The following is a 15,054-nucleotide window of genomic DNA, read 5'->3' as shown; positions in this document are numbered from 1 at the left end:
AACTGGGAGTGTGTCCGTATGGTTTGTGATGCAAAATGCTTTTGCGACTAGGATTGTCTGTGTGGTTTGTTTTCATTTATATAAATGTATGATTGCTTATATAGTAGGTGATTTAATGAAGATGTTTCTCATTTAGAAAATAAAGCAGGACTTTAATAATTTATGTAATATTACTTGGGTTATATGATCTATGGCAATATATGTGAAGTATAATGTTTGTTATATTAATATAGTTTGATTATTTTTATATGAATGTAAATTTGCCTATGTCAGAAGTGATAATTCAGTAAACGTGTTTGGAAAAAATACTGGTCTCTCACCTCCCTCTCTTAGCTGGTTTTCCAGCTACCTATCAGACAGACAACAGGCAGTTAAATGGCAAAACTCGCTACCTCCATATCTTCACACCTCTACAGTTGTCCGCAAGGCCCTATATAAGGACCACTCCTATTCAGCTTCTTTATTAATAATCTTAAATCTTCTTTCAGTCAGGGGTCTCTCATACAATATGCACATGACTCTGTTATATGTTCTGCTGATTCTTCATCTGATCTACAGCAGATTACTCAATTGGTTTTTACATCCATTGAGACCTGGTTATGCAGTAATCGTCCATCTCTTAATCCTAACAAAACCAAACTTATTTTATTTACCCCTAAGAAAAAATACTCCCATAAACAAAATTCAGTTCAGTATACTTTCTCAGATTAGCACTAGAATCAAAGTTAATCACACTAAACTGCTAGAAGTAATAATAGATTAAGGCCTAAAATTCGACCTGCCCATAACAACATAACATCAGTAAAATGCACCAGAAGCTACACATTCTTTACAGGCACAAATACTTCCTTAGTCCTTCCACTAAAATACTTGCTGCCACTTGTCTACTTCTCTCCATCTGTGGTGCCCTTTACTTACTAACCTAGTCTCCACCCGAAACTTGAAACCTGTTATAACAAAATTGCCAAGTTCACAACAAATGCCAGACATTCCGCTCACTACTGCACATCTCTACACTCACTGAACTGGCTTGAAGTCCCACACTATCTCACCTACCTGCAGTTAACTACATCACATAAAATGTACAGATCTTCAGACTGTCATGCTCCAAGTTCATTATTCACACACTCTTCCCAAAAGATCTTCCAGAGCTGAGAATCAACATCTACTGTGTGTTCACAAGCCTATCTACCTGCAGGCCAGCTTCTTTACTTTTGCCTGGTAGCTAGAGCCTGGATTGCCCTTCCATTAGTAATTAGAGCCATACGGTGTCATTCTTCATTCAAAACGTCTTTACGATAGTACCTGTCTACAAACTGGATCTGTACTTGTACCAAGCCTGCCCTTCTGTAACCTGACAGCCATTTTCTTCTTGTATTTATTGATATTTCAATTTACACTGTACATAAATTGTTTGTAGATAACTACACTTATAGAATCTTTTACAATTTTTTTTTTATTTTGTAATTGTAAGTTTATTTAATAGTACTAAGCATTTTCACACTCTGCTTCAACTGTTAATATTTTCCTATTTGTATATTTTTTGTGTGAATTTTTGTATTGTTAATTTCTGTCATATGCTCTGTTTATGGAGTTTTTTCTTCCTGGGCCTCCACTGAAAATGGGCTAATATCCCAGTGGACTATCCTGGTAAACAAATGCCAATAAATAAGTCTAGGCTGTGACCCAGATGTTAAAGGAACCAGTTAGGTTAGGATGTGAGGGTGGGTGTCCAATGCCAGCTTGCTCTGCTGGTGGCTGCTAGTAATGATTAGGGAAGCCTGTACCTGGTTACACTGGGTTAGCCCCCCCATGAACAGGATTGCCAGTCAGTGCTCAACATTGTACTAGGGTGATGTGTGGAAAGATGCATGCAGTAAAGGTTCTGACATTGTAATTGTCACAAGGCATAGACGTTGTGTGGTAACATGGACTAGGAATATGAAGATAAACCTTCAGTTGTCTAATGACACACCAGGAATGGGCAAGAGCTGATATTCAGTAGCTAGAATAGGAAAAGAGTGAGAACAAAAAATGTCTTGTTCTACAAGCCTTCAGTAAGTCATTCACTAAATTTTTTATGAAGAAGCAGCAATCTATCCTCATTGAGGAGGTCCACTGTGAAAATACCCTTATATAGGATGGAAGTGAAAAGGAATGTATTACCTTTTAAACAAGAAGCATATTTGCCTATGTCATAAGTGATTTATTTAATAAGAAGTGAAAACACCTTATTTACATAATTTTAGTGCAAACATACGTCACTTGCAATCTACTGTATCACTGTCAGTCAAACATTACATAGCTCATTCAAATCACCATTATACTTTCTAAACTGACTACGCCTGATATTAATTTTTGTGTTTTTAAATAAACTGGAAAAAAAGATTAAAGGTTAGGTGTTATGATGAAATGCTCCTTAACACAGTTATGAAAGACATTAAAGTAAGAAAAAAACTGTACTAAATACTACAGGATGGATATTTGGGAAGCATTATATGTCCTTATATTCATCTGTTGCAGTAATCTTTACATGAAGGAGTTGCTTGCCCAGCAACCCAACGTTGGCCAGTATACCAAAGTCCTTTACTACCATGAGGTGTGCAGTACATCTGATATAGACTGCTATCGGGCATAGGCCATAAAAGTGACATACACGCATACCATTCTCAGAGCTACTTTGCCGCCAGTGAGATCACCAGTCTCGGACGTTGCTATTCTGCTGGAATCGTTTTCTTCAATAAAGAGAAGTGCCCTGTTGGGGAACCTTTTTGTCTTTTGCTACTATATTTAATTGGTTGAGAGTTAATGTCATCTAAGAAGGGGGAGTGAGTGTGGAAGGCAAATCCTACACAAGGACAACCACTTCCACTGTCTGTTTTTTGTCTTTGACCCCACGACTATAAAAACTGTTCAATTTGGCAATTGTTGTTGCCTAAAACCCTTCATAGCCAACTTTTGTCCCTTGCTATGTGTCTGAAAATCTAAACTAAAAGCATGATGTAGGATTCTCGGGCCTAATGACTGAGCCTACTAAGATGAAGGCCAAAAGACCTAGACCCGAAGCGGAAGCTGCTCCTCTCTCCCTATGGACGTCTCTCCCGAAGCACACGATAGCCTGGAAACGCACTTCATTTCCAGTCTGGATCCACAGGCTGAGCCAGTTTTACAGGCCACCTTAGAACCTGATGCCAGCACGTCCAGAGAGGCCCAACAGACATCTGGCCTTGATGTCCAGGGGGAGCCAAGGCTCATTGTGTCAGAAGGCCCTAGAGGAATCACTCTGATTGTAGTGAGGGAAGATATTGAACTGAATTTTCTGGAGTGTAGGCCTGCATCCAATCCTCCCTGTTTACATCGGATGGACACTCCTGCAAAGAAAAAGCAAAAAAAAATAAACGTGCCTCACCTCCACCAGACCCTCAGAAAGAGTGGCAACATTTTGCTCAGGGTTTGTTGAAGGCCTTCATGGCTTTGAGGCCTATCTCTGGTTCTACCTCCCCTCTCTCCTATCCTCTCTCTCCCCAAAAGTGGGTCAGAGCACAAGCAACGTATGAGGAAGATTCCTCCTCTGAGAACAATGATTCTGCACCTTACTCCTCTCAGATCCCTTTCCCCATGGACTATGCTTCCCCAGAGGAAGACGCCAATGGGATGGGCACCCCTTTGGAGGAGATTTCTTTTGGTGAAATTATCTCAAAAATGAAAGAACACTTTAAATGAGACAGCTGTCAAATGGAGGTCCAAAAGAGATTCTATAACCTCTTGCAGGTGGAGACCTAGTCATATCAGCTATCCCTCAAGTTATCCCTCCCTTTCTGCATGCCTTTGCCTCCATGTCTCTACACCCTGACTCACAGCCTCCAGCCCCTAAGAAGCCAGATAGATATTATAAAGTGCCTCAGGAGTGTAATTTCCTTTTTAAAGCCTCTGTGGCAGACCCTTCTGTCATCTCTGTAGCCTCTGATAAGGCCTCAAGATCCCTTCCTTCCACTTCTCTTCTCCCCTCGGACAAGGACAGTAGGCAACTTGGGAGGCTGGGAAAGACAATTTATACCTCAGCAACTTTAGCCTTCAGGGCTTTGAATTACCAGACCCACATGACTAAGTGCTCCATGGAGCTCATGGCTCGATTTTCCAAGATAGTATCCGACATGCCAGACTCAGAATAAAGCATTGGCATCTTCACTTAATTGCTGCATCCTCTCAGGTGGCCCAACACTCTATCAAATGCTGCTATGATGCAGTTGAGACTACCTCCAGAGCTGGAGCTTCATCCTCAGCATTAAGAAGGTTTGCCTGGTTGAGGCTTCAATCCCTCCCTGAGGACATCAAGGCGAAGCTCATGGATGCTCCCCTTTGACAACTCTGCCTTATTTGGTAAGCCATCTGCTGAACTTTTCAAATCCCTTCAGGAAAAGAGCAAGGACTTAAAAGACCTCAAACATATTCTGGTCTCTCCAGTTCCTAAATTTCATAGGAACTATCCTGTGAAACAGGTCTTTGTTGGCAGGCAATCCCAGACCCCCAACCCAAACCCTCCAAGGGAGCAAGAAACTACATCACTTCTCAGCATCTTCAATGGCTGCTCATGTGACTAAGTAGCCCTTTCCTGATAGAACAGGCTGTTCCTCCTGACTCCTCAGGACTACCTTGCAACACCCCCTTCTCCCTACTCCTACCCACCTGGGAATCCATAACTAAAGACCCCTGGGTTCTGAGCATCATCAAACATGGGTACTTTGCACACTGTGCCTCCCTTCAGGAGTATCCCCCAACCTCCAGCATACCAGAAACCTCTTTTCCCACAGATATTGGAAAACCTGCTAGAACAGAGTACATTTCCACCTGTACCCTGTCCCCTAAAAATGAATAGGCTTTTATTCTCACGTTTCTGATTCCCAGAAAGGAAGAGCCGTGGATACCCATCCTAGACCTTTCTTTTCTCAACACCTTCCTAAAGGTACCTTCCTTAAAAATGCTAACTCTTCAGACCCTCTTCCCCTGATCCTCCCACATACCTTCCTGGCATCATCAGACATCAAGGATGCCTACCTACATATTCCTGTTCATCCTAAATTCAAGAAATGTCTGCATGTCTCTGCGGGATCCTGGCGCTTTCAGTTCTCTGCCTTGCCCTTTGGGCTTTCTACAGCAAAAGAGTCTTCACAAAATGTTTAGCTCCAGTGGTCACTTTCTGCAGACTCCAAGGCATTCAAATCTTCCCTTACCTAGACGACCTCCTGTTCCAGGCTAATACCCCAGAGGAACTGGGTAGCAACCTCCATTTAGACATAGCAATCCTGCAACACCTAGGATTTACCATTAATTTCAACAAATCTACCCTCATCCCATCTCAAGATCATACCTTTCTAGTGTGTAGATTTCAAACAGACAAAATGATGGTGTCTCCCATTCCAAAAGGCTCAGGAGCTCTGTCAAACCTTCTCCGAGACCATTCTGCTAAACCATTTGTCAACAAGGCAATTTCTCAGAATCCTAAGACTGGTGGCCTCCACCATCCCTATGCTACCCCTGGCAAGGCTCCACATGAGGAAATTCCAATGGTTCCTGAAATCTGTGTGGACTCAACATGCCCACCCACTGGAATTTCCTATCCCACTTCCACTTTGTCTCAAGAAGGAGCTTCAGTGGTGGATACAGTAACTGTCCATAAATCCAGGACTTCCCATTCACCCATTGCCTCCAACTCGGGACTTGTACACAGATGCTTCAGATACAGGTTGGGAGGCAACTGTTGGCCCACACACTGTTTAAGGACACTGGACCCCCTCTCAGGGAAAGGAGCACATAAATGTAAAAGAGATGAAGGCACTGATCCTAGCCTTTCAGTCCTTCCAGCCCCTCCTGAGGCCAGGATAGCTGCAAATCTGCACAGACAAATATGACTGATCTGTGGTATGTAAACATGCAGGAAGGACAAGATCCTACCTCCTATGCAGATTAGCCATACAAGTTTTGGACCTAGCACATCAACTTCAAATTTCTCTACAAGTGGTCTATATACCTTCTAATTGGGACTCTGTGGCAGACACACTGAGCAGATCCCCAACACAGGCCCATGAAGGGATGCTTCACAAGGATGTATTCCTGGACATAGTGCACCAGTGAGGTATTCCTCAAATAGACTTGTTTGCTTCCCCTCTAAACAAACAACTTCCAACATTTTGTGTCAGATCCTCAGGCATGGAAAGTGGATGCCCTATCAATTTCATGGAAGGGGAAGTTTCTTTATGCATTCCCTCCCCTCCCCTACCACTCATTCCAAAAGTACTGGTGAAGATTCAACAGGACAAACCAAAAATCTTGCTAGTGAATCCCTGTTGGCCAAGACAGCACTGGTTCCCCCTTCTGCACCTAGCCAAGGGCAGTCATCACAAGTTACCTCACAGACTGGACATACTTGCACAAAACAAGGGCTCCCTCATCCACCCACACCGGAAAACTCTTCAACTGACCCTGTAGGTGATAGAGCCCCTGATACCCTTAGACATCTTTTCTCTGGGGACATGCTTCAAGTCCTGCAGAAGGCCAGGAAACCCAATACAAATAAATCTCATCTTTCCAAATGGAAGAGATTTTTTATTTGGTGTCTTGCTAGAAACCTGGACCCGCTTTTGGTGGATCTCCCTTTGGTTCTTTCATATCTGTGTGACTTGCTCAATGCTGGCTTAGCTTTCTCCTCAATAAAAGCACATTTGTCAGCTATCACTGCATGTCTGCCCCTTTCACCTCCTTTAGTTTCCTGATTTGAGACCAAACAGTTCCTCAAAGGTGTCTTCCATGTCAGACCTCCCAGGACACCTGTGGCCCACCCTGAGACCCTAACTTTGTGCTAGAGAAACTGACCCTAGTGTCTTGAGCCAGCCTCCTCTAGCTCCCTGAAACACTGCATCTGGAAAACTGTCCTCCTGGTGGCCATTACCCCTGCCAGACAGGTCTCTGAGCTCCAGGCCCTGATGGTCTCTCCTATGTATATGTTCCACAAAGACAGGGTTTCCCTTTACACCAACCCTTCTTTCATGCCTAAAGTAGTTAGTTGTCCTTAAACCAGGCCATTCAATTGGCAACCTTTTTTCCCTCTCCCCAAAACAATGGTGAGAGGATCCTACACACACTTGATATGCACAGACAACTCTGGTTTTACCTTCAGAAAACCAAACCTTTTAGAAAATCAGACCAACTATTTGTGTCTTTCCACCCTAGGGCTCTGGGATTGCTTGTATGCAAACAGACCATCTCCCACTAGATTTCCAAATCCATCTCTTTCTGTTATGCCTACCATGGAAAAACCCTTCCATGCTCAGTCAAGGCTCACTCTACAAAAGCGGTATCCTCCTCAGAGGCTTTCTTCAAGGGAGACACCAACTCCATTCCAGAAGCAACAGCTTGGACCTCAGTTCACACTTTCACCAAACACTACAACTGGATTCTGTTTCTAGATTCAGGGTTGGATTTGCCAGTGCCATTCTTCATGGTTTCCAGGAAAATTCTTCTGCAACTTCCACCTCCCTTTCTGCTTGAGCTTTGGTATTCTCCCTCATGTAAAGGAAACTGCGACAGATGAATAGCTGGACATAGAATAGTTGTGTAAGAACTTAAAATAATGATAGAGGTCTGTTCTCATGTTGCAATAATCAAAAACCTTGGGTTTTCCTTTCTTGCTACCCGAACATCCGGGCAGTATACAAAAGCTTCTAGTCACTGCAGGGTACATAGGAGATCTGACAAATGGCTAAGGGAGCGTGGGCCATAAAAGTGATGTCTGCATGTACCAAACCTCAGAACTTCTCTGCCATGAGTCGAATGTCAGCTGTTCCTGCCATTCTGGCATTGGATTGTCTTTTAAGATAAGCGCCCCGCTGGGGACATTTTTGTTTTGAGTCACTACATGTCAGTGTGAGTTCATGTCATCCAGGAAGGGAAAGTGTAGCTGCAATCATCAGATCCCCCATAAGGACCCCCATGAGCTTTGTCTTTTCTGTTTAGGGCCTACGCATGACCACAAGTCCTGTTCAGTCTGTCAGGCATTCGTCCCTAAAACCTTACACAGCCTTCTTCACGCCCTGAATATTTATCTTGAAAATTAGCACCTTAAGTGCTTGGTTTTAACTGTGGAGGGGCTGTCTGGTCAGCCCATCTAGCCACCTAAGAAAAAGTCCAAGATTGCTAGGCCTGAGTCCATTGCTCCACTCAACGTCCCTCCTGTGGCCGATGTTAGCCTGGAGGAATGTTGGTTCACTGCCAATAAGGGTATAGCAGGTACCGTTGGGGAAGCCGGAAGGCACATCCTTGGAGGTAATGCAGACATCAGCTTCTGACAGTGAGGGGGAACCTCTTCTCGTACCGGCTGTCCAGATGGCTCCTACTTCCACTGATATTACCATACCTAGGCCGACCTTGGACCCTACGCAGTCTATGAAAAGAAAGCACAAATCAAAATACATCTCTCAGCCTGTAGAGAGCTAGCCAGTCTGGCAGGCTTTTTCTCCGAGCCTTTTCATTGCTTTTATGGCTCTTAGGCCTGCTACACCTTCACCCTCCCCAGTTGCTCCCCTTGTAATTAGCCCTAGGCCTCAGGTTCCAGATTTTTCTCAACCTGATGGTGAGGATTCCTCTGACTCCTCTTCAGAGGAATATCCCTCTCCTATGTCTTCCATTTACCATCCTGTCTGGGTTATGCCTCCTCGGAGGAAGATTCTGCTGAGATATCCTCTCCTGTGGGGAGTCAATTTCCAAAATGAGGGAGTACTTTGTGTGATTCCATTGAGATGTCCAAAGTTCAGAAAAGATACTATGAACTTCTGCAAATGGATTCCCCTGCTCCTTCAGCTATATACCCCCTGCAGTCTTGCCAGTATTCCTGGATGCCTTTAATGCAGCCTCTGAATCCTGATTCATAGCCACATGCCCCTTGAAGGCCTGACAGGTTCTACAGGGTCCCTGAGGGGGCCAAGTTTCTTATTAAATGCCCTGTAGCAGATCCTGGCACTGTATCTGTTTCTGCTGATAAACCCTCAAAATTGCTTCCATCCACTTCAGTCTTCCCTACAGACAGACAACAAGGCCAAGGAGTGCCTTGGAAAAAAGGTTTATACCTCAACTACCCTGGCATTCAGGGCAGTAAACTATCAAACTTGTATGTCAAAGTTTGCCCTAGCCCTTTTAGGACAAGCCACTAAGCTTCTGACTGAGATCCCAGATTTTCCTGCCAAGGTACAGTTATCCAACCTCTTATCCTTATCTTCTCAGGTCACTAGGCATTCCATTAGGTGCAGCTACGATGCAGCTGAAGCTTCTGCCAAATTTGCTGCATCTGCCTCAGTCCTGAGAAGATATTCCTGGTTATGGTTTACAGCCCTTACGTGATGACATTCGAGCCAAACTATTGGACATGCCTCTGGATAATTCTGCCCTCTTTGGGACAAAGGTGGCCGAGTTGTTCAAAACTCTGCAACAGAAGGGGAAGGAGCTAGAAGATCTGAAGCACCTGTTTTTCTCCTATCCCCAAATTCCACAAGAATTACCCATCAAAAACTCAAATTATAAGGAAACAGTCTACCCCTCAACCCCTTTCCAGGAGCAGAAAGAGCACCAGGAAGCAACAAACTGCATCCAGGCCTAGTCAGGCTCCGGCCCAGAAGCTTCAGTTTTAGGACAGGGCAGGTAGTCTGTGTCCACTTGCCGTTACTGAACAAACCTATCAAAACCATTCTCCTTTCCCTAAGACTCTGTCACTGTCTACCTGTTTGGAAAAAGACATCACCTCAGACAGATGGGTCTTATCCATCATAGAAGAGGATTATTTTATGACCTGGATCATAACTCCTTCCTTGAGCATTCCACAGCCACCCAAAAAACAGCTCCCCCTTCAACCATTTATCGAGTCTCATGGCCCAGGGTACATTTCAGTCGGTCCTTATTACAGAAAAGGGAAAGTGTTTCTATTCAAGAATTTTTTTAGTCCCAAGAAATGATGGTCCCTGGAGACCAACTGTAGACCTATCCCCACCTCAATCTTTTCCTGCAAGTACCTTCCTTTCAAATACTCGCTCTGCAGACACTTTTCCCCATGATTTTCCCTCCGGGATTCCTAGCCACATTGGATATTAAGGATACCTACCTGCACATACCCATGAGGCCCAATTACATGAGATTTCTATGCTTCTCCATGAGCTCATCATATTTTCAGTTCTCTGCCTTGCCCTTTGGATTTTCTACTGCATCATGGGTCTTCACCAAGTGCCTGGCACCAGTGATTGCCTTTTACAGTACTTAAGGGATCCAAATCTTCCCTTACCTGGACGACTTACTGATTCAGGCAGACTGCTCAAAATCCCTGCAACACCATCTACAAACAGTAATATCAGTCCTGCAAGCACTGGATTTCAAGATAATATACCCCAAGTCCAACCTGAGCCCCTCTCAGGACCAAATATTCCTGGAGTGCCAGATAAGCATGCATGTCATGAGGACCTTTCTGCCACCTCAAAAGGTGGAATACTTAAGGCAGTACCTACTCTCTGTCTTTCAAGTCTCACAGTCTTGACTGCCAGGCAGTATCTCAGACTCCTGGGTCATATGGGATTGAATATCCCATGCTGCCATTGGCAAGGCTCAACATGAGGAAGCTACAGTGGTACCCAAGGTCTGTATGAACACAGCAATCACATCCCTTAGAGTACAAAATTCCCTTACTTTCTTGTCTCGGAAAGGAGATTCTCTGGTGGTTGAATCACGTAACCTTCAACCCAGGACTCCCAGTACAGGCTCTCTTGCTAGTACAAGAGATGTACATTGATACCTCAGATCTGGGATGGTGAGCAGCCATGGGCTCCCTAAGAATCCAGGGCACTTGGTCAGACTCCATCAGACAGGAACATACCAATGTCAAGGAGACAAGAGCAATTCTGGCTCTAAAGGCCTGCCAACATATGCTGAAGCAGGGTCCCCTAAAGGTATTCACAGACAACACTACAGTTCTGTGGTATGTGAACAAGTGGGGGGACAAAATTCTGTTTGCTTTGCAAACTAGCTCTCCAAGTCTGAGAGTTTGCCACACGGCATGGGATCACACTGCAGGCAGTGTATATCCCTTCAGATCAGAACAACCCAGGCAGACGTCTTGAGCAGGTCCATATCACAGTCCCATGAATGGATTCTCCACAAGGATGTGTTCTTGGACATGGTCCACAAATGGGGTACACCTCAGATAGATCTGTTTGCCTCCCCTCTGAACAGACAACTTCCATCCTTTTCCTAAAAAAGCCATCACGCTTGACAAAAAAAACTACTTCTGCCATCTGCAACATAAACACCAAAACAACCCCCTGAAGTTCTGGGCAGGTTTAAACAACCTTCTCCATCCAGGCAAATCCTCTGCTCCTTCCCGTGGGACACTAAGTGGTAAAAGCCCAGAAGAAGTAGCAAATACCTTCAATACTTTCTTTACCGAGACTATTCAGTCCTTACCAACCAATTACCTCCCCCCTCCTCTACACTAAAAAATCCTGTGCCCAAGTCACTACCCTCCTTTAACCTTCAGCCTATCTCTACATCCTATATCAGATCCCTACTGAAGAAACTAAAACCAACTACCCTTTCTGCAGACCTACTCCCAGATGAATATCTGCAAATAGCTGCAGATGCCATATCCTATCTCAGTTCTAATTAATAGAACCATAACCGAGGCCACAATCCCCTCAATATGGAAAATATCCTATGTCATTCCACTCCATAAAGGTAGCTCATCCACAGAACTATCGAACTATAGGCCAATAGCCATACTGTCACCACTTGCCAAAATTATGGAAAGGTGTGTCCACAAACAACTTATGCACTATCTCACCCAGAACAAACTAATGACCAACTCTCAACATGGATTCAGACCTCATCACAACACGACCACCGCCCTCCTCTCTTTTACCGATAAAATCAACCAAAACCGGAATAACAAAAAAATATCCTCAGCTCTCTTTCTGGACCTGTCGAAAGCCTTTGACATGGTGGACCACCAGCTACTTCTCCACACTCTGAAAACCCTGTACCTAGACAATACAGCCCTTAAATGGTTTCATGCCTACCTCTCGGGTAGACAACAAGCAGTTCTGTGGCAAAATAAGCTCTCTCACCTGCTACCAAATACCATAGGAGTTCCTCAAGGCTCCATATTAGGACCTCTTCTTTACTCAGTCTTTATAAATGACTTCCAGTCATCCCCGAAGCCACCTGTATTCAGTATGCAGATGACTCAACTCTAATATGTTCCGATGACTCTCTACCAAACCTACAAGCTGCCACCCAGCTCTGTTTTACTACAGTTGAAAACTGGCTCTCAGATCATCATCTGATCTTAAACCCAAATAAAACCAAACTACTTCTCTTCTACCCAACAAATACATCCCCTCCCACACATCTTACTATACAATCCAATAATGGTGCCATCATCTCACCAGATTCCTACACAAAGCTACTAGGAGTTATCATTGACAACAAACTTAGATTTGATATGTTTATCAACCAAACCATTAAGACTGTAAACAAGAAACTTGGGTCCTTATACAGGATAAAGAACTTCCTAACCCCTCTGGCCAAAGTGGCCACTGCCCGCTCACACCTTCTCTCTACCCTTCTATATGCCTCTCCCATGCTTTCTAACCTTAACAAATCTGACCTGAACAAACTTTCAGGTTGTTATAATCATATTGCCAGATTTGTAACCGGATTGCCCTATAGAACACACCACTGTTCTAACTTGAAAAAACTTGACTGGATAGAACTCCCTAATCTTCTCAAGATGAAACAACTCATAGAAGCTTTTAAAATTCTTAAACAACCTGATAACACCCCTGCACTGAAAAATATAATAATTCCTTACACCAATCTAAGATGCCTTCGCTCATCAAACAGACTCCTTGTCCAAACACCCAAATCCAACAATATGGGTGGCGATGCTCTGTTCGCCAACACCACTGGAAAGATATGGAACTCCCTCCCCAACAACCTCATGATTATTACTTCCCTTGTTCAATTCAAAAAGAGTCTAAAACTCCATTTTAAGTCGCATTGGCTATGTCCATGCTCAAATCCAGACTAGCTCCTCTTCGTTAAACCAAGGCCATACTACTTCTCAAGTAAATCTAAACCCAAAAGGACAACCTAGAGTGGGGATATGTAATCAAAAAGCATGTTCACTGTACATTAGCCAAACTATAATCTATAAACTGTCTTAATAAATTCACTAGCATCTTTTTAAAGATCTGTATATTGAACTGTCGTAAGTTGTGTCTGTTAGAACAAGGTAGCAAGTGTAGTATGTAAATTGCTTTTTATTCTTCTTCTTCTTTTCTATCTTAAACACTAATATGTAACTATTTGTCTCTGTGACTATGTTGGAGCTTTTCTCCCCAGGCCTCCGCTGAAAATGGACATGTATCCAGTCGGACTATCCTGGTCAACAAATGTAAAATAAATAAAAATAAATAAATAAATTTTGCACCAGGCTGCCCAGTTCCCTGGGAAGGGCAATAGATACCTTCTCAATCTCTTGGAAGGAGATGTTTCTATATGCACCCCCTTCCCACTTCAGAAAGTCCTACTAAAAATACAGCAGGACAAACTAAACATCTTGTTGGTGACTCCCTTTTGGCCAAGACAGCACTGGTTCTCCCTCCTTCTGTATTTGGCCAAGGACATCACCACAAGTTACCTCACAGAGTGGACCTTCTCACACAGAACAAGGGATTCCCAATCCACCCACACCTACAATCTCTGAACCTTACCCTGTGGATGATAGAATTTTGATCCCTTACAGACACCTTTATAATGAGGACATGCTTACAGTCCTGCAAGAGGCCAAGAAACCTAACACTAGGAGATCTTGTTAAAGTGGAAGAGATTCTCCATATGGTGTATACAGGGACAGTTGGACCTTTTCAGGGTGATGTTCTCTTGGTATAGTCATACCTATGTGAACTGTTGCAGGCAGGGTTGGTGTACTCCTCTATTAAAGCCCACCTTGCTGCTATTTGAGCTTGTCTGCCTCTGGACAGCACTTTTGGCATCTCGCTTGCCTGGAAAGTTATTCCTAAAGGGAGTGCTGGATCTCAGACCCTCCCAGGAAACCTGTCCCACCTCCATGGGACCTGAACTGTTTTAGAGAAGCTCATGGTGCCCCCCCCCCCCTTTGAACCAGCCTCTAAGGCTTCTTTAAAACATTGCACTTGAAAAATGGTACTCCTGGTAGCATTGACATCAGCCAGAAGAGTGTCAGAGCTACAGGTCCTTATGGCTGTTTCCTCTTTCCTTACCTTCCACAAGGACAGAGCAACTCTTAGGACCAACCTTTCCTTCATGCCCAAAGTGGTCAATGAGGTATCCTTAAACCAAGCTATTCACCTCCCCACTTTCTTTTCTCACCCTCAAAATGATAGTGAGAGAGTCGCACATTCCCTTGATGTCCAAAGACAGCTTAGGATTTTACCTTGAAAAGACCAAGTCTGTCAGGAAATCAGACCAATTGTTTCAATTGTTTCTCTTTTCACCCCAGGGCTCTGGGGAAAGCAGTGACTAAGCAGACCATTTCTGCCTGGATTTCCAGGTCAATTTCTTTCTGCTATGCATACCATGGAAAATCCTTAGGATCTAAGGTTAAAGCTCACTCCACTAGGGCCATGGCTTCTTCTGGAGCTTTCTTTAAAGGACTTGACACTGCCTCCATTTTAGAGGCAGCTACATGGACCTCTGTTCACACCTTTACCAAACATTATAGATTGGACCCCATTTCTAAATCCAGGTCTGGATTTGCCCAGGGCAATCCTTCGTGTATTTCTAGAAAAATAGTTCTAAACCTCTACCCTCTTCTTTCATTTTGAGCTTTGACACTCAACCAGGGGTTGGAATACTGCAACTTGAAAATAGAAGGACATAGAATAGCTGTGTAAAGTTTTACCATAACCATAGATGTCCTTCTCTTCCATGTTGCAGTATTCCTTCCCTCCCTCCTCCCCCCTTCTTCCATTAAACTGTCCCTTT

At 43.8% G+C, this 15,054-nt stretch overlaps 1 protein-coding gene across 1 annotated transcript in view; it reads left to right on the top strand.

Moving 5' to 3' along the window:
• LOC122794851 (SWI/SNF-related matrix-associated actin-dependent regulator of chromatin subfamily A member 5-like) overlaps nucleotides 1–4,601 on the top strand; it is a 1,390,680-nt gene extending 1,386,079 nt beyond the window's left edge. Inside the window, exon 23 of the mRNA XM_044063455.1 lies at nucleotides 4,416–4,601. Within this exon, the coding sequence (XP_043919390.1) occupies nucleotides 4,416–4,601 (186 nt within the window). The remainder of the gene's footprint in view (nucleotides 1–4,415) is intronic.
• The last annotated feature ends 10,453 nt before the right edge of the window (nucleotides 4,602–15,054 follow it).

This window comes from Protopterus annectens, chromosome 2.part1, assembly GCF_019279795.1.
Source record: "Protopterus annectens isolate FY-2018-M chromosome 2.part1, PAN1.0, whole genome shotgun sequence".
Lineage (NCBI taxonomy): Eukaryota > Metazoa > Chordata > Ceratodontiformes > Protopteridae > Protopterus > Protopterus annectens.
This window is presented reverse-complemented; position numbering and strand designations above follow the sequence as displayed.